Source organism: Amphiura filiformis, chromosome 14 (assembly GCF_039555335.1).
Source record: "Amphiura filiformis chromosome 14, Afil_fr2py, whole genome shotgun sequence".
NCBI lineage: Eukaryota > Metazoa > Echinodermata > Ophiuroidea > Amphilepidida > Amphiuridae > Amphiura > Amphiura filiformis.
In genome coordinates this window covers 12,871,508-12,897,344 of record NC_092641.1, presented here as the reverse complement: position 1 = coordinate 12,897,344, position 25,837 = coordinate 12,871,508, and the positions used below count along the sequence as shown (strand labels likewise).

Sequence of the window (25,837 nt, the reverse complement as noted above, 5' to 3'; positions counted from 1 at the left end):
TTTTGTTAAGTCTTGCGCCTTGGAGCCTGGGTACCCAGCAACCACAAAACGTTTTCGACATAATTCGCAAAAGGTTATAAAAGGTTGTCAGAAAACGTTTAAATGTCGGGTTATATAAAGGGTACATTAATGGTATATAACGTTTTCATAACATTAAAAAACATTTGTTGATAATCTACTGCCCATCAATCACAAATGTTTTACAGCAAACAATTAAATGTCGGGTTATATAAAGGGTATAAAAACTTTTGAATAACATTCCAAAACCATTTTTGAAAACTTGATACAAAACATTCTAAACAGAATGTTATTTTGGGGTTGAAAAAATATTTTGCAGACATGTTTTCCCAAAATATTTGCAATAACGTTTTAAAAACGTTTTCATTACCTTTATATAACCCGACATTTAAATGTTATTAAAACGTTTTGAAAAAAATATTTTAAGAACATTTCTGTGTTTGCTGGGTGCAAACATTTTAACATACATGTAATGTTATTGAAGTGTTGACAAATATTTGGCAAAAATGTTTGCAAAAATAGTTTATGCAATAACAATTCGAAAACATTTTAAAAATATTGTTGTTGTGTGTTTTCATACAAAACGTTTTAAAACGTTTTCATGACCTTTATATAACCCGACATTTTAATGTTATTTAAACGTTTTTAAACCCAAAATATAACTTATTTAAAACGTTTTTAAAACGTTTTTGTGTTTGCTGGGTAGGCTCCGGCCTCCGATCAATGAGTATCAGTAAGGGACGCACCATTGGACTTCAAGGGGTTAGGAAGTTGGGGTCGGGAAAAAAATCTTCCGCGGCGAAAAAAAAAACTTCGCCGAAGGCGGCGAGGTTTTTTTCGCGGCAGCAAGATTGTTTTTGTTGCTCATGTAGTGGCGGAAGTTTTTTTTTTCAAAATTTCCCCCTTGAAGTCCAGTGATTGCGGCAGCTGCGAAATTCACTTCCCTGTTCGGAGTGTATGGCAGGTAATTCAATACTCTTTATTCAAACAATTCAAACATAGTACAAATTCAGAGGAATAAAGAAATCAACAAACATCCAAGACAACTGGAGCCTTGGCATAAGGTGTGGACACCTAAAAAAAATATAAAATAATATATTACATGTATTAGGGCAAATCTGGTATACAACCCTCTGACGTTCAACCTGAGGCGTGCACAGTTAAGACAACAACCTTTCTAGATTACCAACATCTTTTTTTAAAATTATTAGTATGCACCATATAAAAAGAGAAAGCCAATATTTTGAAAAGTATGGTTTTCGAGCAAGAAAACAGGGTTATCTCTTTTATTGTACATGCAAAATACTTAACCCACCATACGACTGAGTCTCTGCATGCTCTGTTAATTATGACCATAACCACCTGATTATGATACACGTTGAAAACGTTTTGAAGTGCATTGTGGGATCGGATATATTTTAAGGTAAACATGATAAGCTGATTTATCTTTATTTCGATATCTCAAGTGATGTAACCCATGCAAGCCACTGCACTACGCATTTGGTATCACTGTAGCTGTACCTGGGGGTAATCGTCTGGAGGTAAACTGGGTACAGGCCGGAGCTGGGTACTGGGTGAGCTGAACTGCAGAGGCCAAAGTTGCCTACACCTTGTCAGACAACTCAGTATTTTGGCAGGTCTGCTTGTTTCACAAGAAAGTCTGTGTCCGAGTCTGTGTACAATGACGATGCGACAAGCTTGGAGTTTGTTTCTGCCCTTTCCTGGTGTGTCGTGTACACGGTGGGCCTTTCAGGTAAGAAAAAAAAAGGATCATTGTTGTACTTATATTTATTTTTACTTTCTTTAGGCTATATACAATTATTTTGTGGTTCTTGTCTCCTTCGGTCTCAATTTCGATGCGTTTTTTTTTATGATAATTTTAAGTATATTTGAGAAGAAGCCTTTTCGTAGTACTTAACATGCTTAAGGTGATTTATCCCTTAGAATCTCACATATAAAAAATAGGACAAGAAACAAAATGGCCTTCTTGTGTTCCTGTAGCACTTTGGAAGAGACCGAAAACTACGATTCCCTCCGCACGCGTCATCAATTCATAATTCATGATAATCCTCCAGATGACAACCATGTGACGGATGTTGGCCCTTAGTGTATAATTTATTCCAAGGGCATATAAAATTAATGTTTTGGTTCTCGTTTTTTATCTTTAGGCTCTCCCAGCAAACACAAAACGTTTTCGACACCATTCGCAAAAGGTTATAAAAGGTTGTCAGAAAACGTTTAAATGTCGGGTTATATAGAGTGTATATTAAGGATTAAAACGTTTTCGTCACATTAAAAACATTTTCTGATAATCTACTGCACAGCAAACACAAAATGTTTTACAGAAAATGTTTAAATGTCGGGTTATATAAAGGGTATAAACACGTTTTAATAACATTCCAAAAACATTTTTGAAAACTTGTTACAAAACATTCTAAACAGAATGTTATTTTGGGGTTGAAAAAATATTTGCGAAAAAAGTTTGCCTAAAATATTTGCAATAACGTTTTAAAAACGATATCATGACCTTTATATAACTCGACATTTAAATGTTATTAAAACGTTTCAAAAAAATCATCTTAAGAACATTTTTGTGTTTGCTGGGTGCAAAGATGTTATTAAAATGTTGACATATTTGGCTAAAAATGTTTGCTAAAATTGTTTGCAAAAATAGCTTACAATACCATTTTGAACACATTTTAAAAATATTGTTGTAGTGTAATTCATACAATCGTTTTATAAACGTGACCTTTATATAACCCCACATTTTAATGTTATTAAAACGTTTTACCTAAACCAAAAGCCAAAATATAACTTATCTAAAACGTTTTTAAAACGTTTATGTGTTTGCTAGTCTTCTCCGTTCATTTTCGTCTTTCATCTTCATTCACTGTTTACGTTCTTATCCTTCTGTCTATCTTTTATTCTGTCATCATATTCTTTAATGACTTATCTCCTTCAACTAACAAAAACAATGACAACTTGAACACCTATAAGCTATTGTATAAAGTTATCCAACATTTCAGAGAAATATCAACCAGAGTCTGTTTATTTCGGAAGTGCAAGGCCTACCACTTCTCCTACTGAGATTCATGTGAGTTGGAGTATCCGCCACGATACAGGAATCCGAATTCGAGGTGTAAGGATAAGCTACGGATGGGGCTACCCTGATAAATACGTTGAAGTGTCCAACACGACAAACGCATACACACTCACCAATCTGAGGCCCAATACCCCCTATATCATCAACATCAACACTTTTAACCTGGTAGGACTAAGCCAGTTAACCGAGGTAGAATATGCAAGAACTGGAGAAGAAACCGCCGAAACAAGTAGGTTTTTTTATATTCTTTGTTTTAATTTACCATGATTAGTAACTTAATTGGCGTGAACTATAACTAACCAATCAATCAACATAAAGAAATCAAAAGAATGGAGTGTTATTGCTCAAATTCTGCTTACGGGCCTGCCTACATGTTTTCACAACATGGACTCATAAGTAACATGACCAGTTTATCACAACAGGTAGAGGTTAACAAAATACTTGTTGAATGGTCCAATATAATCTAATCGTGAATCTCGTATTAAAGTCGTGACCATCGTGTATAAAATAATTTGTTAACATCTTATACTTTGGCACCGTAATGGGAATTTCCATAACCTGACCACCTTTTCTGACTACCTTTTCTGACCACCTTTTCTGACCATCTTTTTGACAATCTTATTTGACATTATTTTGATGTTTGCTTCATTGTTATTATCTTTACACTTTGCACAATAATGTTGTACCATTCTGGATGTTAAGTGACATAAAATTGAAATTATTCAGTGAAATTTGTTTTGTTTTTCCATACTTCCATGGTTTTTCACAGGGCAGTTAACTTCTCAGTTTAGAGAGGAGACAGTTATCATTTCAGGTGCTGGGTCAATAATCAATAGATTAAACACAATTACCACTTCACAAGGTCACATTCAGGCCTATGGTCAAACATGCCCTGATAAATTAAGGGTGCAGCATGAATGTGAATATGGGTTTAAGGGTATACGAGGTATTGTTGGTCGAAGCAGATTTTCATTTATCTGAATCAATATATTATTGAAAAATAACACTTTGGTGTTTTACAGTAATGTCACTTAGAAAGTTAACTATACTGCGCCAAGAAAGTTACATTACACTTGGAAAAACAATCACAATTTTAAAACTGAGCCATATTGGGGTAAATTTGTTTTTGTAATAGATGCATCTAATCCTGCACATTATGACACCACATTAAATCAAATGTGACCTCAAGAAGTAAAGTTACAAGCAATTGAATAGACGAAGGTCCAGTTTTAAAAGGGACAAATTGGCCTATACAAGGCGCAAAAAGATTCCAACAAGCGCAACAAAGAGACTACACAGTTTCTTTAATAAAGCCTTATTTAAAGCAGTATTTATTTCAATTTTTACTTCTCTGTACTTTTCATAACTTGCACTTTATTTGTCAGCTCTTTTGTTTCAGTTTTCTTTTGTTCCTTTTGTTTTAAATTAAAGGCGCACACATTCGCCATTTATCACTCTCAAACCAAATGTCTAGTCCGTGGAGTTTTGAATAGACCAATGTGTCAGTTTTAAAACGGGACCTTCGTCTAATCAAATGCTCATGCTTGTAACTTTGCTTCTTGGAGTAACATTCGATTCAATGGGGTGTCAAAATGTGCCGGATTATATAGTGCGTATAGTTACCCCAATATGGTTCAGTTTTGAAATTGTGATTATTTTTCCAAGTGTAAGAATACTTTCTTGGAGCGGTATATTAACAGCGGTATATTTTAGGCAATGGAGCAGTGGCGCAGTAATAATTGGAAAATATACAACAATTATTACAGTACCCTTTGAATTTGAAAAAAAAAACCTAACACGTAGTTATATAATTTTTAGCTATGCCAAATGCTAATAATAGTAAAGGTGCTGGGAACCATATATCAATTTGATGTTCACAACATATTCAAGTAAAGTACATTTAAGTGAAGTAGGCCTACGGGTAATATAAAACTAAATGTTGCTACATAATTTCAACAGACATGCGAGGTTATGAACTTACGGCATGCACGGCTCAGAAGGAGGTACAACAAACGAGAATGCCTGGCGAGACCAATGATATTATATGTTGTCCAGGATTTCCTTTTTTTATTAAATTTGTGGAGAAACTAAGTATATTATAACGTGTAAATGTTAGTATAAACCCATAAAATAAATTATTGCGTCCAGTATTCTTAAAGGAATTTTATACTTCAAATTTGCCCACCTTTGTACAAGTGCGCTTTGTCAAACAATATACCCATGGACTATACCTTTAAAGTCGGCCTAGCAAGTCTTGAGAAAGAGACCCAAAACCTGAAGCTTATAAACATAAAATATAAAAAAAATATAAAGGACAATATTCACTTCATATAACCGAACCTTTAAAATTCAAAATTACATCTGTATGAACACTCTTTGAAGAGTATCCTAATTGATTCAATATATAAAATATATTTAACAAAATGCGTAGGTCTACATTTATAGGTTATAACCCGTTCTTGCCATCTTCTTGCCGTTGATGGGGTGAATCTTTCAACAACCGCGTCCGCATCAAAATAAAATGTCAATCTGATCCAAATTAGCATAAATCGATGGAAACACTATATGCCCACATCTGATATGCCCATGATATATTTAGATTTGGTTCAATGGGCCGTACTCCGTCATTTGGAGAGGATATTATAGGCTATCTGCCCGTATACACCGACCCCCCCCCCCACCTAATAAAGTGTAGAGTGTATGCAATAAACCAACCGGAACGCTATAACAGTTGAAATGGCAGCCATGTTGGAGGGCAGTTCTGAGATTGCTTAAGATTACAGAGGGATACAATAGGTCTCTAGATCGTTTCCACAACAATTAATACCTACCTCCAGCAAATTGCCCCGTGGTACCTATGGAGGACAGAATTTTATTTAAATGAGGATGAATCTGTCCTTAACATTAGCACTGCTTTAGTTGTGTAACCTATTGCAAACAGGCCTCGAAATAAGAAGAAAAATCCAAGGGTCTTCTGAACCCTTGCCTTTGAAATTTCAAGGGTCCTCACCAATTTTCAAGGGTCCGACGCCGGACCCATTCCTTTGAAATTTCAAGAGAGAGAATTAGCTACGGCGATCACGGTATGTCTAGATTGTAGAAAATGGAAAAACCGGCTTGAAAACTTGATGGGAAACTAAAATGAAAGAGTACTCAGGGAGCTGGACCTATTATGTGAACCAGATTTTCCAGTGGAACAACAAAACTAGGATTTTCTGCTCTTTGCTTGGTTCAATTTTTACGGGTCACGCGGACCCGTAGCGTACAAAATTTGCGGGTCCGGGCCTACTTCCACGGGTATTTGACGCAAGGACGCGCCTTATTTCGAGCGCTGATTGCAAAACTATTCAAGCAAGCATAAATAAATTATATTAACTACGTTCAATTAATCAATTCACCCATCGTCTTATTAGTGTGTGTTTTGCCACTGGGGATGGAGAATGGACGAATTCCAGACAGTGCCATATCAGCATCATTTGAAGAACCAGGGTTTGAAGCATTCAACGCAAGACTTAACAACGAACTCTACTGGTCAGGAGGTGATGGGCAATCCCATTGGATTCAGATAGACTTGGGAAAGGTTACTACTCTGAGAGGAGTCGTTACTCAAGGGGAAGGTCTACAAGAAGGGGATCCGAATTCTGAATGCGTGTCTAAACTTAGCATTCAGTACGCTGAGGAATTATCTTCAGATATGTCTGTAGAGGATCAATTGACACCTTTAGAGGATCAAGATGGAAACACTAAGGTAGGAAAATTTGAAAAACATACCTGTCAGAAATGCTTTACATCATATGGAATACCAAAATGATAGATAACAATTGTGTATTGTGTTGGTGAAGGTTTTGGCGGGAAAAGGTCATCAAAATATATAAAGGGGTCAAATATCAGAATTGTTTGAATCTTACTGCAAGCCACACTAAAGTACTCCTTCAGTAATAAGGGTTCAGAAAAAAACCTATCTGTGATTACGGGTCCACAGAGGTCAATATGCTCTTATTTTCTTCAAATGGTTCAATTTCTTCGTTTTCGAAAAACAATCCAAGTGAAAAATAGTTTGCCATATCGTGAATGATTCGTTACCTAGGTAATAGGGTGAAACAGGTCAATCCCCAATTATATTAACCTTATTTGCGATGTTATACAGGGTATCCCAGAAAAAGTTAACGGGCGAATAAATTTGGACGTAAGTCGAGTAATAGACATCACAATTCAATCATCTAAACATCGACGTGTAGTTCATTATATTCTGCATCTTATATGTAAATTTTACTGTTGACTGATTGCGAAGAAATGAGCGATTACATAACGCATGCCTCAATGCACTTCATTCCACGTTTGAAAGAATGATAATTCAACATAATTCGCACTAGTGGTTAAATGTCAGCGGGCTTCATAATTTATTCTGTGAAATCTTTTTCGTTCTTTTTAAACATTCTATTTCTTGCAAAACATTTAATTAGGTTTTGTTCAAATTTGAAAACATGCACGATATAGAAAATGAAAGTGTTGATAGAAATGTTGCATAAAGAATTATTGCAAAAAGATTTCCAGGTGGCTTAAAAAAATTCCCACACACATTAATGTTTCAAGAATATTTCCAAGGAATTTTAAATCTTTTAAAACTTCAACATTAATGTTGTATGGTATCACATGGAATTACAAATCACACGTAAAGCTGTAAGCACTTGATCTTTGTCATTCTTAGCTCAAATGTTCTTTGGAAAGATAAAATATAACATAGTTGCACAACCTAAAGAATTAAAGTTGGAAAGCTTCCAATTGCAGTAATCAAAGTTTTCTCGGTCAAACTAATATTCATCTTCAGTGAAAGCATGAATAACATAACACCGTCGGATTATAAAATATATAATGTGAACTCAATTTAATGAGATACACAAACTTGAACAAGCGGAGAGCGAGTATGAAAAAGCTACTGTTGATTAAACTTGGAATGAACTGCATTAATGCGTGCATTATGTAATCGTTAAATTCTTCGCAACCAGTCAAGCGAATCAAATAAAATTTTCACATGTGATGCACAATACAATAGGCTAAGCGCTTTATTTTAATTTTTTTGATTTTGATGTCCATTTCTCGACTTACGTTCAATTTGATTCCTCGGTAATTCTTTTATGGGACACCCTGTATATTATGTAGCGAAGCATCTTTATTTGCCTTCTTTTGAAAAACAAAATGATATAATTATGGTTCATAGCGCAGCTTTCGCAGGTGTTTACCTACTGATGCCAGAATTATTCCATTATAACACAAGAACCATACACCACGGTAAAATCAAATTGTACTTTTTCTTAATTCTTATGACTAGAGAAATATTCTGCTTACTTTGTTTCCCGCCAAAAACTATAAACTGCTTTTGGTATTCCTTCGCTATGTGAAGCATCTTGTGAAGTGACTTCTAATCGGATGTTGTGGGTCCGAGCCCAGGTCCCGGTGGTGCTCTTGTTTAGTACATGTGAGCAATACTTATAGGCATGATGCAGTCATGTCTACAGTAGAATTCATCTCGACCTTTGCAGGACTTAAACCCCATTAAAAGCTATTAAACCAAGATAACACTCATTGAAGCAGCTCAACTGATTAAATCAGATCTTCTCTGGTTGTGCACAAGTGTCTGTTTTACATGTGCGACATCGCAATAAAGCTGGTATTATAGCTTCAGTTGGGTAACCGATTATAAAGGAAACGAAAGGAAACAATGGTATGTGTACCTTTGTTCACGAAATGAGACAATGGCCTGCTTTTTGTTAACCAGCATTCTTCAAAATGAGCAACATAATGATTGTTGACTTAACACGGTTTGGAAATAATTTCTTCATATTTTTGGTGTTATCTGTCGTTTACATATCCTTCCTAAAACACAAAAGTGCGACCCTCTCCAAACATCTAAATTAGCTAAAAATTTAGGACATGTTACAAAACTATATTTTCTAGAACCTATTTAGAATAGTTTAAATGTAGCTTGTACCGTTTTTTTGTGGCATCCTTCAGAACGGAGCGGTCCGTTACCAATATAGCTCAATATTTTCGGTCAAATCTCCATTCAATTAACACGGGGAGTTGGTTAGCTATGAGCTAGCTATGCTTTGCCCTCACTCATATTCTACGAAAGTGCGACCCCTTCTGAACATCTAACCTAGCTGTAATTTTAGGTCATGTTAGAGAAATATATTTGTTAGAAGTTTGGAGAATAGTTAAAATATTGGCCGGTTATTTTTCACACAGTGATGGTAACTAGGCAATGCCCATATACCTATCCATACACTGTTTGTAGAGGTCACGCGTCAATGGTGAGAGCACTGTGTATTGTGTATAGGAAAACGGACAGTAACTGCAGTATATACTGATGAGGTGTGTGGCCCCAACGTTATTCAAGGAAATGAAGGTATGGACACTTTGGCTTCTGCAATGGTCCGACGTCAATTTACCGAACAGTTCCGTCAACTTGGCCACTGAGTCACACACAACTTCATCATTTACAGTGCACACACCTTTAGCGTTTTGTCTAGTATGGTGCGTTGTATAATGATATTGGTTTTCTTGACGTTGTTTGTTAATTTGTCACAGATTTTCGATGCCAATACAGATGTCAACATATCGAGCCCGGTAACCATAATGTTTCACGAACCAATTGAAGCACGCTATATACGCATTATACCACAAGATATATGTGATTCTAATGGTGTCCCCAGGATGAGATTTGAACTGCTTGGTTGCCCCGTTGGTAAGTTAGTGAGAAAAAACCCAGAACTAAACAACAACAGCAACAGCAATAACAGCAGCCACAACAATGTTCCCTCGCTACTTCATATATACTTTGTAGTGAAGAAACATAGGCTAAATAAAGTTTTGTTTCCCGTAGGTGGCCTGAAACTAAAATGTGAAATGCGGTTTTTAATTGTTTTACCAAATCAGTGCAGAGTAGATTAGTTACCAAAATTATTATAGATAATTATTTATACATCCTGTCTCAAAATTGTACAAGTGAAAAACGCCCTCTTTGGCAATATGAAAATACTGTTGTGACATGATGTTTGTATCAACGTCTTAGCCCTCGAATGCCGTCTGTGCTGTTCACCCAGCAAACACAAAAACGTTTTAAAAACGTTTAAAAAAGTTATATTTTGGCTTTTGTTTTAGGTAAAAACGTTTTAATAACATTAAAATGTCGTGTTATATAAATGTCATGATAACGTTTTTAAACGTTTTGTATGAAAACACACTACAACAATATTTTTTAATGTTTTCAAAAATGTTATTTTAAACTATTTTGAAAACATTTTTGCAAAATATTTTGTCAATACTTAAATAACATTATGTTAAAATATTTGAACCCAGCAAACACAGAAATGTTCTTAAAATGTTCTTTTTAAAACCTTTTAATAACATTTAAATGTCGGGTTATATAAAGGTCATGAAAAAGTTTTTAAAACGTTATTGAAAATATTTTCGGCAAACATTTTTCGCAAAATATTTTTTCAACCCCAAAATAACATTCTGTTTAGAATGTTTTGTATCAAGTTTTGAAGAATGTTTTTTGAATATTATTAAAACGTTTTTATACCCTTTATATAACCCGACATTTAAACGTTTTCTGTAAAACATATTTGTTTGCTGAGCAGTAGGTTATCAAAATATGTTTTTTAAGATAAAGAAAACGTTTTATACTCTTAATATACCCTTTATATAACCCGACATTTAAACATTTTCTGACCACCTTTTATAACCTTTTGCGAATGATGTCGAAAACGTTTTGTGTTTGCTGGGCAATTTGTTTTTTTTAATCTCGAGATATATTTCGTTAAACAACGAAGGGTTAAGATCACTATTGTGCCACTTTTACAAGGGAAAGTGCTGTACAATGTGTGTGTAAAATTGTAAATCAATGACAGCTTCAAGTTTGTCAAGATTTCTTTCGTGAGATCAAAAGAATGCATCGATTACACAACAATACAAAATTAGAATCATGTCAACGAAATATTGCATATCGAGTACGTTTGAAATTTTACTGAGCAAATTGTTACATAATCATTTCTAATCCTACAATTGAATGTTCTTTTATTAACTATTGTTAACTGTACTGTACAGGTATATCGCTATATATTCAATTCAAAGTGGCACAAAGGGGTTTAATCCATTTGTGTTTAGTGAAGCAGATCTCTGGATTGCCTAAACCAAAATGAATGAAACAAACGGTATTTGAAATCTAGGATTGCTCCCTTGACGTTGATGTAAGCATCATGCCACAACAGTATTTTCTGCCAAAGATGGCGGTTGCCGATTTCCACTTGCACAATTTGTTTTTGAGACAGGCTGTAGATTGTTAGTTCACATAACAGCCACGTGATGCACTCGTGGCTTTAAGATGCGATTATATGCTTTATTGCAGTTGACGTAATGGTAGAGCTGGAACAAGGTAGAGGAACGTTGACACGTGATGAGAACGGTAACTACGACCTCAAAGTCTTTCCTGGTGAATCGATCACTCTGGTATGTGCTCCTGAGGACATTTTCGGTACCTTTAGATGGAAAAGCGAACCGGATACCATACTTTATGACAGCCATACAGGTGTACAGATTTCGGAAGCAGATCCGTACTTCAACAGGATGAGTTTTGAACCCAGGTCACCAGGTCGATGGGATGTAGTTTGGAGGCTGTATCTGGACGCTATAATGTTTAACGAGACCTTTAGTTTCAGTTGTTCCAGTATGTTTGGTCAAAGTACTGTTAATGTCTCGGCAACATTTGAGGCTGTTGGTAAGTGATTGTATTAATAATCTACTGTTTGCCATAAAAATTGTTGAAATTAAAAATGATGTCCATGCATATTAAATTTATTGAATTTAACAGTATAACATTAAAGCCATATTATAACATTTTTTACACGAATGTAATGTACTTTAGTCAATAAAGATATTCTGCAAAAATCAAGACTTCAGGTGCTGTGGTTTTGTCACAATCCGAGATTTTGAATAAAACGATGGAACCGACGTTGTATTTTACGATGGAAATATTAGTCGAACACGTATGCACAGTACGTACACGGCGTGCGGGATACACATACACACACACCCCGAGGATCGTACCGTATTACAACCGCGGGAGTAACATGCATGGGCGCTAGTAGTAAATTCCAATTTTCTATGCTTTACCTCACTTGTTCAGCTCAAAATTAAAAGGGGACATAATTGACAGTAAAAGATAAAATGGCATAAAGGATAAAGATCTATTTTTACAGAAATGCTATAATATGGCTTTAATATCGGGTTTTCATTGACAGAGAGCGTTGAAGTTGACTTTACTGGCGAAGGAGATTTATCATCAGACAAACAAACAATCACTCTGGCTTATGGTATGTATTAAAAAGGATGGACAACCCTTCTATTACAACTTAATTGGAAACAATACAATTTTTCAACATGATTCACTTTTATTGAACATGTTTGAAGTGGTTACGGTATCGCACTTTATCTGAATGAGTGACAACCTTTTCAAATCGTCGGTCGCAACACATAGTGGCGTAGAGTGATTTTTCCAAACTTTCCGTTTCACATAGTGGCGTATAGGTTTAGAGCTGGCTATTGTCCTATAATAGTTTTTCCCTGTTTCCTATTAAAGATACAGTGTAATAGTTTGAACCTTAAACTTCAATTTTAAATGGAATTGAGCCACTGAGAGATAACAGTGGACGAGTATCGACTCCGTTACTCTAGTGGCATATCCTTCAAAAACGTTTTGCTGGGAGACGTATTTTGTGCCACTATGTGTTGCGACCGACGAAATGAAATGTCTATACTACTACCATAGAATTAAAAGTAATGTATGTCAATAACCTCTTGGAATAGAAACCCGGTGCGTACCCCTTAAAGGAGGATTTCGTGATCCTAGCATCCTCTTTTTATGACATTTTCAGTAGATATCCACGAAAAAAGCTTATTTCCAAAATTTCAGTTGATTCCGATTTTGCGTTTGCGAGTTATGCATGATTATGTGTATTACACTGCTCCATAGACAATGTGTTGTAATTTCGTTCTGGTGCACCAGAACGAAATTCAAATTTGGCGATATTTTTGCTAAACGAATTAATCTGCAAGAAATATTTGGTACATAAACATTATGTAGCCAGAGGTATCCGGTGGTGTAAAAATCTCAACTTTTTTTGGGAAAAGTGGGGGGATGGGACTGTGGATCACGAAATGCCCCTTTAAGCAGGAGATTCGATAGTATGTACGAAACATAGTCGACCTGTAAGAAAGACCAGCTTCGTCGTAATTTGGCCGAAGTCGACCAGAAGTGATCCGTTGTATTCCGAATCGTATGTTAAGTCATCCGATACGAGGCATGCAGTTGATGAACATGCAGCGTTGTTTCTATTATCATTTAGCATGACGCACACAACATAAATCGAATTATCGTCAGAACATTTTCATGACTCAATTAATTCAATAAGACATGATTTGGTTAAGATAATATACCCATTTACATTATATAAGTAAAGTACTATTTTGTTCGTAATACTATAACAAGTAAGGATAATCGTCATATTTAGATGCTTTTGCTTCCTTAAGATGAATGCAATACCGACCCTACATCCGGAAAATGGGTTGGTTTAGAAGATTACTGCTACCAGATAGGTAGAGACGCTGTTACACAGGAAGACGCCGAGGTCAAATGTCGCGAACGTGGGTCAGAGTTGACTAGTATACACAGTGAATCTGAACAAAATTTTCATAGAGGTAAGAAATGTACGATTCGTATAATTCATTGGCTGATGATTTCAATGCATCTTTTTTGCTTGTTTAAAGCTTACTTAGAGCTTTAACAAATCTCCAAGTTTTGAACAATGATTATTGGGAATGATTTCAGCGATCAGCTTTTACAATGAGCCAAAATAGTCTCCAGTACGACTTTGTCCAATCAAAGACATCAACTTGTGGAGTACACCTATGTCTTTGTACCAGTATGTGACCCGTTCTGAACAAACCAGGAACAAGTCACATTTTTGACATTTCATGATTTGAATATAATTGTAAGTACGGGAAAATAAGCTTCAAAATGATACCAAAATGATATACACAGCATCAATACTTTTCAAGATATGGATAATTTTGTAAATGATACCTTGATATTTTTGCCGAACTACTGTTCTGAGAAATTAGATAATTAGTTTCCTGCTTTACACAATATTGAGTAGGGATTATCATAGTTCAACTGTCAGTTATTGATTAAATATTCCTCTTTTTAACAAGTACTTTCAAGGATTTGAAAGTTCACTCAGGTCCAAGGTCAAATACCATGAAATTAAAATGGCGACTTGTTCCGGGTTTTGTTGGAGCTGGTCACATATACTTATTAGTGTATACGAGCATATTTGGGGTTATAACAAAATATGCTTTTACATATGAGCATGTTTGTGATCTCATTGTTTCATTAAGATTGTTTGACCTTGTAGGTTTGATGGAAGCGGCTGGCGTGAGAGACGCTTGGATTGGTTTTCATGACAGGGACAATGATGAGTCGTATGTATTCACAGACCAAACACCAGTGAGTACCAAAATACATACACATTCAACACACTTGCATAACGCATATTATCCAAGGACCTCTTAAAATGACAACGTTTTCCAAAGGTCATCGATTTGCTATCATTCCAAGATGATTGATAATATATAAAAAATTGCAAGGTGGAAGGGTTTAGGGTGCAACTACCGGCACGTGTCGATGTTACAATGTATTAACTTCGAGTCTTCTGTTTAAAAAAATGCAATACCCACACAATACCCCCGGGGGGGCACTCCAACTTTGGAGGTGACGCGTATGTAGGGCTGTTAAGACCCCCTTTTTCAGCATCGCTGTCACCCAAAGACCCCATATTTTTTTACGAACACATGCTCGCTCCGCGCTCTGTCACCCAAAGACCCCCCCTATTTTTCCATTTGATCTGTCACCCAAAGACCCTTACAAGTTCAATTTGAACAGCAATTTATCACTGATTTTGTTACTTATTTTGAAAAAAATAAAGAAATTTGAAGCCATTTAGAACTAGAAATTTGATTTTCAAGGTTTTTGTGGCGCTGTTTTGGTTCTCACCCAAAGATTCCATTTAAAAAAAGGTCATGTTCTCACCCAATGACCCCATATTTTTTACATTTTGCTCTCACCGAATGCCAAAATCATGCTCTCACCCAATGACCCCATATTTTTTACATGTTGCTCTCACCGAATGCCCCTTAGTGCGAAAGCGCCAGCCCTACACCTATATCCATTTCAAATTGAAGTGCCCCCCGGGACAATACCCCGCACCCCCACTAATGGTAAATATCTTATGGGTACTATATATCATTTCACCGTTTATAGAGTCTACGTCTGATAACCCGATACATCAATACGCCTCTCACTTAGGGCACAACCATCCCACCCCATACACCCCACAAGCCTTTTGCATGACGCATATTTCATATACGACCAAAATCGTCACTTGTTTGTCGGTGTGTTATAATGCAAAGGACTCTATTGGTATCATCACCGAAAGAGTCCTCACAAAGTTATAGCTATAAGTAGTAAAGTATACTTATATGTCCACATACGGTGTTTTCAGAGGACTTAGGTTTTTCTAGGACCCGTGTCTAGTCCACGGTACCTGTGCTTTCAGGACCATCTATAATAGTACTTGAAAAAGAACTACTTGTAACTCTACTTAACTGTGGATTACTTTTTCCACTTGGTGAAGACTTGTGTCCACCAAAACCAATGTCAATGTCACAATTTGGATTATTTGATCCAAACAAGGTACTTGTGCTTTCAGGACCATCTATAATAGTACTTGAAAAAGAACTACATGTACTTGACACTCTGCTTAACCGTGGATTACTTTTTCCACTTGTCGAAAACTTTTGCCCATCTGAAGCTCTGTTCGTGCTACGAGTGCTGTGAAGTGCAGTGCATGCGTGCGGGTTCCCAGAGTTGTCCGTCTTTGTAGTACTAACGAAAGGACTGGCTAGCCATAAGCCCATCCATCTGTCCACCACCTGCCTTTTGTGCATTCTGACCATTATCTCTTGTCTTTGTACCAGTACTCCCCCGGACGATTTGTCCTCTCTTTATGACCAGATCATCTTCACCATCATCTCTACGTCGTTTGAGTTCCTCCCTCAACAACTTATTTTTCTCCCGTTCTTTCGGTGACATATCTGGTGTAATAAATATGTTACTCCATAACCTCGTTTCTTTAAGTTCTTTTGCTGAGTTAAGCACCTCACGTTTACTCTTTACTGAGTCCAAGGTGACCTTTGTTAATCTGGGTTTCTCACCTGTCTTTTTCCCTAGTCTAACAACTGACTCCAGCTTAACTTGGGTCCCAACCTGTATATCTAGACCCAGCCGGAACATGTTACCGATTTCTGAAAAATCTGCCTCCTTCCTCTCTTGTGATTCCTCACACAATGACTCGGGTATATTGTGGATGATAACATTACACTTTCTTGTCTCACGATCACGGTAGTCATCAATGGCGTCTTTTATCTTATCGTCAATTGTTCTCTCAATACTATCTACCCTGGTGCTACTGTCTGTTCAATAAGCTTAGATTCTTGAATTTTTTAGATATTTGAAAAAATAAAAACTTGTGGCCAAAGTCATCAAAGAAAAGTGTTAGCACAGCCTTAGGCCTATCGTGATTTATACTTTTCAAATTCCCAAGTTCAATTTAAAACCCTATTTCTTTTCAATTTTGCCATAATTTGGGCAGTTACTTGGGTCCACCGAAAGGGTTCGCGACCTTTTTACAAATCGAGTGGGACGGTCCATTCTCAACTTAAGGCATAGACCCTATCCAATTTAGCAAAACAATCTGTCCAGCAATCTGTCCTGCCATTTCAATTGTTATACCGTTCCGGTTATTAGATAGGTTCTATAGGTGATGATGGTCCACCGGTTTTTGTTACACGAAATTTTATGGCGCGAGTACGTTTTATGCATAACATTATTCTGAGCATTATTTTTTCCTAAACAAGGACATTAAAATTATGGATTTCGTTCTCATTTCAACTGGTTTACAATGTAAATTGAGTTTTGTTTAATACCACCATTCCTTCCCAAGAATATCTGCATTCGCTTGACATTTTGTATTCAAAAAACAAAACGAAATAACAAATTGAAATTAAATGTGTAGTTTTATAATAGGCCTATAGCCCTACACCTTATCAGACCCATTCTCAGACCCATTCGCACAATAAATCAATAAATAAATAAACAAATCAATAAATAAATAAATAAATAAATAAATTTAAATAAGTACACAAGGAATGTATTTATATAAGCTAGGCCTATTTTAGAAAACCTTAGTTTCCATAAATAATAACGTAATGTTTCGACAGTAGGGTTTCAACACAAATTAAGCATACTTGCAAATATTTTGCTGGACAATACTTCCTGATGCGGATGGTCGAATAAATACCATCTCTGCGCATTGTGACATTCGTCCCCATTGCTCTAAATGGATTGATTCCAAAAGTTTATGGTACCCGACGTTCTACGGCTTTTTATAAAAAATATCGCGGGAAAAGACCAAAATTGAAAAGAAATGGGGTTTTAAATTGAACTTTAGAATTTGAAAAGTATAAATCACGTTAGGTCTAAGGCTGTGCTAATACTTTTCTTTGATGACTTTGACCACAATTTTTTATTTTTTCAAATATCTTAAAAATTCAAGAATCTAAGCTAATTGAACAGACAGTAAGGTCTTTCATCTGCTTCTTACTATCCCCTTGTTCCTGCTTAATTATTTGGAGAATACTACTCATATTCTTAATAGTTGGTACTGCTGAAACACACCCATCGCATGACCAAATGAAGTTGCGAATTTCATTATCCAAAATGGAATCATACACCGCCTCTGCTAGACCAGTGCAGTGAAGACAGACCCACGCACCACAAAAATCACACTGTAGGGCTTTTACTTGGTCATGAATCGTACCCTCACATTTTACACAGGGTCGATCATCCAACTCATCCTCTCTAACAGTTACACTTGCTTTACTACTAGTTTTAGTTTTACCATTATTCCCCTTGGGTTTGACCGACTCTGAGACTGATGAAAGCTTAACTTGGGAAGTGGAAACTGGTCTACCTTTCATGCCTCTCGGTTCCTTTCTGTTTTTCTTTGAAGTCACCAACATAACCTCAGTGTCATTATCATCTTTAATATGATCTACTGAAGATACACTCTTACTTGTGTTACGTTTTGGTCTTGTTGCTCTTGCACCTGGAAGACTCGGTTCAGTATCACCTAGTAGATCACTACTACCTAGTATACTCGGTTCACTACTACTGGCGGCCATCTTGGAACCTAACATTTCAATTGGCTAAAATGATGACTATGAAATCGTCAAAAATCTTACTCAGTTCTACTCAACTACTTTTATAATGTCACAATACCCTTACCGGAATACATAAATAAGACCATGCAGTGGGAATTAAATGAAAAATATGTGGCAAAACGAGTAAAAAATAGCCCTTTACTGCAAACAAACTTGACCAAGATCTTCACGACAATCTGACCTCTGACCTTAATTGAGCTTTACAAGCTAAAAGTATTTCATGAGATGGGTAACCCCCATTGCACTGTTTGTGTGTTATGGCGTGCTCAAGGGGAATTCCCTTTCATTCATCAGATGATCAAAGCAAAGTGAATCAGAGTTATTAATATCATAGGGGATTTTCCGTGTTACTCAATTTCAGTGCATAATTGCACCTCCAGGGGAAAGCCCGATAACAGATTGTGATATGGGCATGATTTTGGAAAGTCCCCAGGAAGTAAATGTGAAAGAATGGTCTATTAATAGATTTTGGGTTTTCTGGTGTATAAAAGCTGGAGGCTTGAGTTTGGACTGTACAGAATGTCATGGGAGATTGTAAACTCCACATGTGTGTGATGGTCTTCGTGCTTCAAAAAGAAGTACATTTTAACCAGTGTATATAGCCAATAATTGAGCTATTTTAATACAGCAACGAAGGAGATTGCGCGCACACAAAAGTGTTCTTCCTCATCAAAGGATTAAAGTTCTTCTGTCGAATTGCTGGAGTTTGCTGGGTTTGTGAAGGCCACGCATCTGTCAAAAACAGCGGAGCTGTGTTAAAGAAACCTGTTCCCTGGAAAAAGAGTGATTGGTGAAAGAAGCACCATTTTTGGAGAAAGCAGCGCAAGGAGATATATTTAGGAGAAAGCCGCGCAAGAAGATAAGTAATATGAGAAAGCAGCATCATTTTCGTGTGAGGATTTCATACGCAAGGATATTTATAAACGCAAGTGTACACTGGACATCGCTGATTTTCGCAGGACAAGTGAATATGGATATATTACATCAGTCGTCCAGAACATTGCAAGGACTCTAGGATCACCAACAAGGAAACAGCTGGTTAAGTACTGATAAATTAAAACTGTGATTGTGTGATTTTATTGTATATGCGATATTGTAGTTATATGTACCAACCATACTTTGTTTTCAATTAAAGACTTAGATTTTGTTAGCTTAATCAAACAGTGTATTTGTGTTGTGTATTCGTGTGAATTTGGGTAAAAGGTGATTTTGGCCTTGAGTCAAGTACGACTCGTAAATATAGCAACGGTTAATCCAAATTATGATAATCTGATGCACGCTGTTTCTCCTAGGTGCACTATACACATTGGGATACTTTTGAACCAGATTGGAACGGTCGTGACTTGTGCGTTCGTATAGGAGGGAGCTTCTTTTATTGGATTGACGCAGATTGTTCCTCGAATTTTGCATACATCTGCAAAAGACCAAAAGGTATATTATACACCGATCTATACGGGGATCAAACTCCGTCTTTGAGTTTCAAGTATTGAGTTTCAGCAGTAGCGTAGCCAGCGGGGGGGGGGGGCAGGATTACAGACTTCCCCCGGACACCTAAAATGGGGACGGAGAAGCGGAAAAAAGGGACGAGAAGAAGGAGAGGAGAGAGAAAAAGAAGGGGAAGGAGAGGGAGAAAGAGAAGAGAAAGGGGAGGAGAGGGAGAAATAGAAGGTAAAGGGGAAGGAGAGGGGAAAGAAAAAGGAGGAACAGTGCCATCGCCATGGGGGTGAGGTGCAACTGCGACCCCCCCCCCCCTCCAACGACCCCTAAAAAAGGCCCAATTCTGTGAGAAGATCTGCCAGACGTCCCCTTGGAAAGTTGTAAAAGGTCTAGCCTATGCGTCTTCCTTTGGTACGATTTTAGGACATAGTTGTCCTCAATTTGGTTATTTTAGCATTGAAATTGCAATTTTATCGTGCTCTTCGCGCGTATTTGTCCCGGTAATGTTCTTTTAGTAGGGAATGTGTGGGACGATTTGGAAATTTTGCCCCCTAGCTCGGTGACTCCGGTCTGAGACTATATAGTTATACTAGTCTCAGCTCCGGTACACCCCCCTTGAATTTCAGCATTGAAATAGCAAATTTTCGCGCGCTATATTTGATCAAATTTAAATTTCCTGCGCTTTTCCCGGTAAAGAAATTCTTGGGACAGCTTGGCAAATACTTGGGTGTTTACCAGCAAAATCTTTTCTCGACACCACCCCCCCCCCCCTCCTGAGAAAATGGTCTAGCGAAGGCCCTGGCGAGAAAATGGAGAGAGACAGAAGAAAATGGGGAAGGAGGGAGAGAAAAAGGACGATACTGACGTTTGCCACCCCGGACTGACAATGCTGGCTACGCGCCTGAGTATTGGTTTTGATTTTGGTCACGTGCTTTCCTATTATCCTACCTAAGCTCTTCACTGACGTCTGATCTAAGTAAACAAAAGAAATGTTTAAATTTCGCAGTGCAGTATTCACAAGCAGAGAAATAGAACATGTCAATATACATTTAAAAGCGTGGTTTAGACAATCCAATAAGCCTAAGTTTATTTCCCTGTGAAAAAAAACATAGACCATCGAAATATTTCCAGTAGGGGGTAATTTACATTAAAGGCCCCCTTCTCAACTGATGCTGGCTTTCCCGTTTAAAGATAATTTTTATTTCATGAATTGTTTCGGTTCTTTATTGATACAGGGGATGGTATGCTTTCTGGTAGCCCAGCTATTCGATGTACATTTTACGGAGTGAACTCTGCAGGCGCTGTAAGATGGTACAAAGATGACGAAGAACTATTTGACCCAGAATATGAGATGGTGGAGACAGAGACGGAAGGGTGCATGAGTTAAGTTTAACAAAAGGTTTCGGAAATGGCGGAAACTATAAATGTGTCGCAGAAGATGGAAGAGAAGGATTATTCAACGTGAAAATACATGGTAAGTATATCACAATCATGATATACTAATAGTATACTCTTTTATTAACTACACGATCACGTAGATCAACTACTGCTATACTTGGTTCAAGTCATTTGGCGTCCATAGTTAGTGAATGTAAAATTCATGGAAGCTTTGCCACATATTCCAAAAACTTCTGTTTCAAAATTTTGAAGTTATTCTTTCGAAATAATTATTTACCATCATCATGATCATAACTTTGTAAAACTTTATTTGACATTTGAATTGTTGAGGCCAGATAGTGGACTTTCTTATCTTACTTTACTCCAGGCATACTGTGCACTGCAGGGGTAGTGTCTGTGCACAATACCCACCACGCCCACAAGGCATGCTTCCTCCCTAGCTCATGTTGCCAGGGTATATGTTGCCAGCTACACAAAATATCTGACCTGACTAAAAATTTGAGAGAGTCCAGTACATGATAGGCCTACTTCTACCACTGATTATACATGGGTCCTATGAAGAGAATGAATAGAGAAAAAGTAAGGAGGAAGCCTTGATCAAGGCTAGATAATCATGACATTAATCATATATCACAACTTTTCTAAAGACAGGGAGTGTCTTTATCTTCATGCTCCTACATGTTTCAAACTGAGTGAGACCGTTAAATTTATTTTCAAATCATACACAGTTGGAAGTAAGATAACAGCTGAAGCAGAAGGAGGGAAGTTTGTTCGTGGAATAGATGGTGGTGTCAATACTGTAACGGTACCAAGAGGATCGCCAGTCACACTGACCTGTACAGCAGAAATGCTGCCAAGCAGAATGGTTCTCAAGTGGTTTTTGACGCCTTTTGGGCAGCAAGAAGAAGAGATTCCTGGAGCGTGGATTGCAAACTTGGCAACAGGGGAATGGAGTTTTACCATCCTCGATGATGTTCCTCCTCAGGGAGCTTATACATGTGCATTATACGCCGCCGAATCAGTTCGTACGCCGATTGCAAAAGAGACGATTTATTTAACCGTTTCCGAGGGTGACGTTACAGGTAACGCTTTATATTGTATCATATGAACTTTATTTATAAACGCAAAACATAAATTAACATAAACAAAGAAAGTTACTGTACAGGTTATAACAAAAGAAAGCAAAACAAAAACAAACAATATGAAGACAAAATATATGTCGACCAGATGGTTGGTTACTCTAAGGGGTGGTGCAATAATTATAGGGGGCAAATATTTTTGGCAGGGCAAAGGGGGGAGGGCAAACATTATTTGACAGGTCGAAAGGAGGGGTCATGCGATTTTTGGCAGGTCGAAAGGGGGGCAAGGGATTTTGGCACAGATATTGTGGCACCGTTTCCTAAGTGTAGGAAGTCATTAGGAGCACGTTCAAATATGCAAAATTTCCTGCTCGCTGCGCTCCCATTATATGATAAGATGATTTAAGTTTTTAAATTCGGGTTCACAGAAATCTTAGTGTGTAAGGGGGCAAAAGAATTTTGGCACGTCAAAAGGGGCAAAGATCTTTGGCACGTCAAAAGGGGGGGGCAAAGATTTATTGTCACTGTCAAAGGGGGGGCAAGCGATTTTTGGCAGACCACTTTGAGAATTCACCACCCCAAAGGTACACACAATTATTGCACAGCCCCTAACGAGTAGTTGTAATATTTTTGAATGATGGAAAATAGTCTAATAATTTATTATATATTTCAAGTATGTGAAAAAAATACACAGAAAACATATTTGTTTTCCTGATGTCCGATGTGTACTTCACAACATAAAAATCAATTTTCGCGGTATAAACCTGATATGTGTGAAAATAGCGGAAATGTCCCAGCTCTACTAAAGTTAAGATACCGGGCGTTACATTTGACACAGAGCGATAAAAGAATCCAACTAAAATGCTTGTGGTAGCCTATATATACATATACTTATTTCTATATTTACGTCGTTTTCTCTTTTAAAAAGAGACAATCACTTGTAATGTTTTGTACAGCCTGTTAGCGAATTGAAAATGTTCTTAAAATAATGGATGAGAAATACTAATAATGATCGTGTAAACATTGTTTTAAATGTGAGCATTTTCACAAAAGTCAGGAAAGTATGCCGAAAGAGTTTTGTCCAATTCTCATCAGTTTTGAACGAATTTTCATTTTAAATTTAGTGTTGTCTGTCTTTCTATATCATATTTTTATACAGTGTACACTTGCAAGTTGAATTCGTACATTACCTATGCATTATTGTGTATAGAGTAGCCTTATTTTTGATGACATATTATTTCAACCATATTGCCCATTGTACAGATGGAATGACGATCGCCCTCAGGACGGAGGTAGACGGACTGACCAGGGTGATGAAAGCAGATGAAACAATTCTACCAGGTATTGAATAAGGTAGTACTGCATAACTCGACCACTAACACTAACTGATAGGCTACTGTAAATTGCAGCAGCCCATGACTATGCAGGATTCATCAAAAAGGCGTGACTCTGGACCAAAAAGTACTCAAAAGTCGACGGCGAATATTCTGTGCAACATTATTCGTTATGTCTCATCGAGCGAATTTTTGTTCTCGCAAAATGTTTTCGACAACGCATATTCGATGACGCATACTTTGTTGTCAACAATCATTAGGACACAGTATATGGTGTATAAGCATAAGTATAAAATGGCCTATTGTGCTAACATTTTCATTATCGGATACCTATCAACTCGGGCGACAATTGATGGTCTCTGTCGTAGATGGCATACTTTCATACACCGTATAATTACACCCCAAGTTCTACGAGGCCTAGAAATCATGCGCGTATATTGAGGGGGTGGGGTACTTTATTTATTTGTATGAAATATAAACGATGCATGATGATGGACATGATTTAATTATGAATTACCATAATACCTCTTACATAGGCTCCCTTCCCCACCACCTATATAACCTACTTCCCCCGCCTCCCCACACTCGATATCGACTCTCCCCTACTATTCCACTCCACTCTTTTGCTCTCCTCTCACCTATTTCCCTTCCCACTTCCAATGCTCTCTCCCCTCTTTTTCTCTTTCTCTCTACCCTTACCCCCCACACACACACACACACTCATTCCTTCTCGATGCCTTCTCTCTCTCTCCCTCTATCTTTTACTCTTCTCTAGTCTTAAAGTCCAGGCCTATATACCGGGCATCCTTCACATCATGCGATACCCAAATTATTAAATAAATTGAGTAAAAGTCAATTCTTTCTATCATCCTGATTTCCTGTGATCACACAGTTATATTACAAACTCAAATGAAACTGAAACGGCTTGCTACAAATTATAAGTTTTAACAAAGGGTACATGACATCACTCATTAAGATATGGATAATGACATCACATAAGAGCTTAGGCAAGATAATAGGAAACCACGTGACCAAAACCAAACCAAACTAAAACTCAATATTTGAAATGACCGACCTTCCTTCGTATGATGATGTAAACCCCATTTACTGTTTTATGATAAATTATTGTTTGATCCATTATTTTCAGTCAGCCAAGGGATAGGTGACATAACATTGATTTGCCGTACATCATTCTTTGCCAAAGCCATAACATGGAAAAAAGGTAGCTACTCCATTTACGATTCGATACTTGATATTGAAACCATACCCGGATTTGAACGTGAAACAACAATCAAGTTCAAGGGAAGATATAGTTCTGACGGGGACTACACATGCGAAGCATCAGATCCTGATGGGAATACCTATAGACGTGGCATTGACATTATTGCAACTGGTAAGTTCTCCTTCTTATTCCAGAAAAATACAGCACCCTTCGGTAGCCAGTGACATCATCCGTACAGTACATTCACTTCCGCATCTTAACTCAATATCGTTAGTGTATTGCATGCATTCGATATAGGGGTATTAAAATAAAGAATAGATACATAAGAAGGCAACAAAAATCTCAAAAGATTATATAAACTACGAGGGGGTATCCAAAAGTTTTTGACATCACCCAGAAGTGAAAGAGCTATACCGATGAAAATTCGTCAGTGTAATCACTGGTCCTTATGTACATTAAGGTCCAAAAATGGTCTCATAAGTATGTTTACTTTCTTCACAGGTGGCGCTAGATGGGAAGAAGGCGCATAACCTTATCATGATAAGATCCTCCACTTTCTTGAGTTTTTTCAATGTGGCCGCATCATCCATAAATGATGGACGTCCACTTCTTGGCTCATCTGTGAGGGACATGTGGCCAGTTTGGAAATTCCTTTTTAAAAAGCAATAGTGCCATATGATGGGCAATCATCACCGTAGATTGCTTTCATTTCATCATAGATTTTCTGAGCACTGTTGGCCTAACCCTTCAAATGCAGGAACTTAATCACGCTGCATGCCTCAATTTTCACCATCTTGTAGGTTATGCGCCTACTGCCCATCTAGCACCACCTGTAAAAAAAGTAAAC

The 25,837-nt window shown here is 37.2% G+C and overlaps 2 protein-coding genes across 2 annotated transcripts in view; both read left to right on the top strand.

Moving 5' to 3' along the window:
- Nucleotides 1–1,478: 1,478 nt before the first annotated feature.
- On the top strand, nucleotides 1,479–22,218 carry LOC140169731 (uncharacterized). Its single transcript, XM_072193027.1, has 11 exons — nucleotides 1,479–1,771; nucleotides 3,045–3,350; nucleotides 6,535–6,869; nucleotides 9,710–9,866; nucleotides 11,532–11,900; nucleotides 12,424–12,495; nucleotides 13,712–13,879; nucleotides 14,596–14,687; nucleotides 19,813–19,951; nucleotides 21,193–21,431; nucleotides 22,084–22,218. Coding segments are annotated over exons 2-10 (1,485 nt in total). The 5' UTR covers nucleotides 1,479–1,771; nucleotides 3,045–3,349; the 3' UTR covers nucleotides 21,345–21,431; nucleotides 22,084–22,218.
- LOC140169207 (uncharacterized) overlaps nucleotides 21,969–25,837 on the top strand; it is a 47,221-nt gene continuing 43,352 nt past the window's right edge. Inside the window, 3 exon segments of the mRNA XM_072192464.1 lie at nucleotides 21,969–22,437; nucleotides 23,698–23,775; nucleotides 24,916–25,161. Coding sequence (XP_072048565.1) covers nucleotides 21,969–22,437; nucleotides 23,698–23,775; nucleotides 24,916–25,161 — 793 coding nt within the window.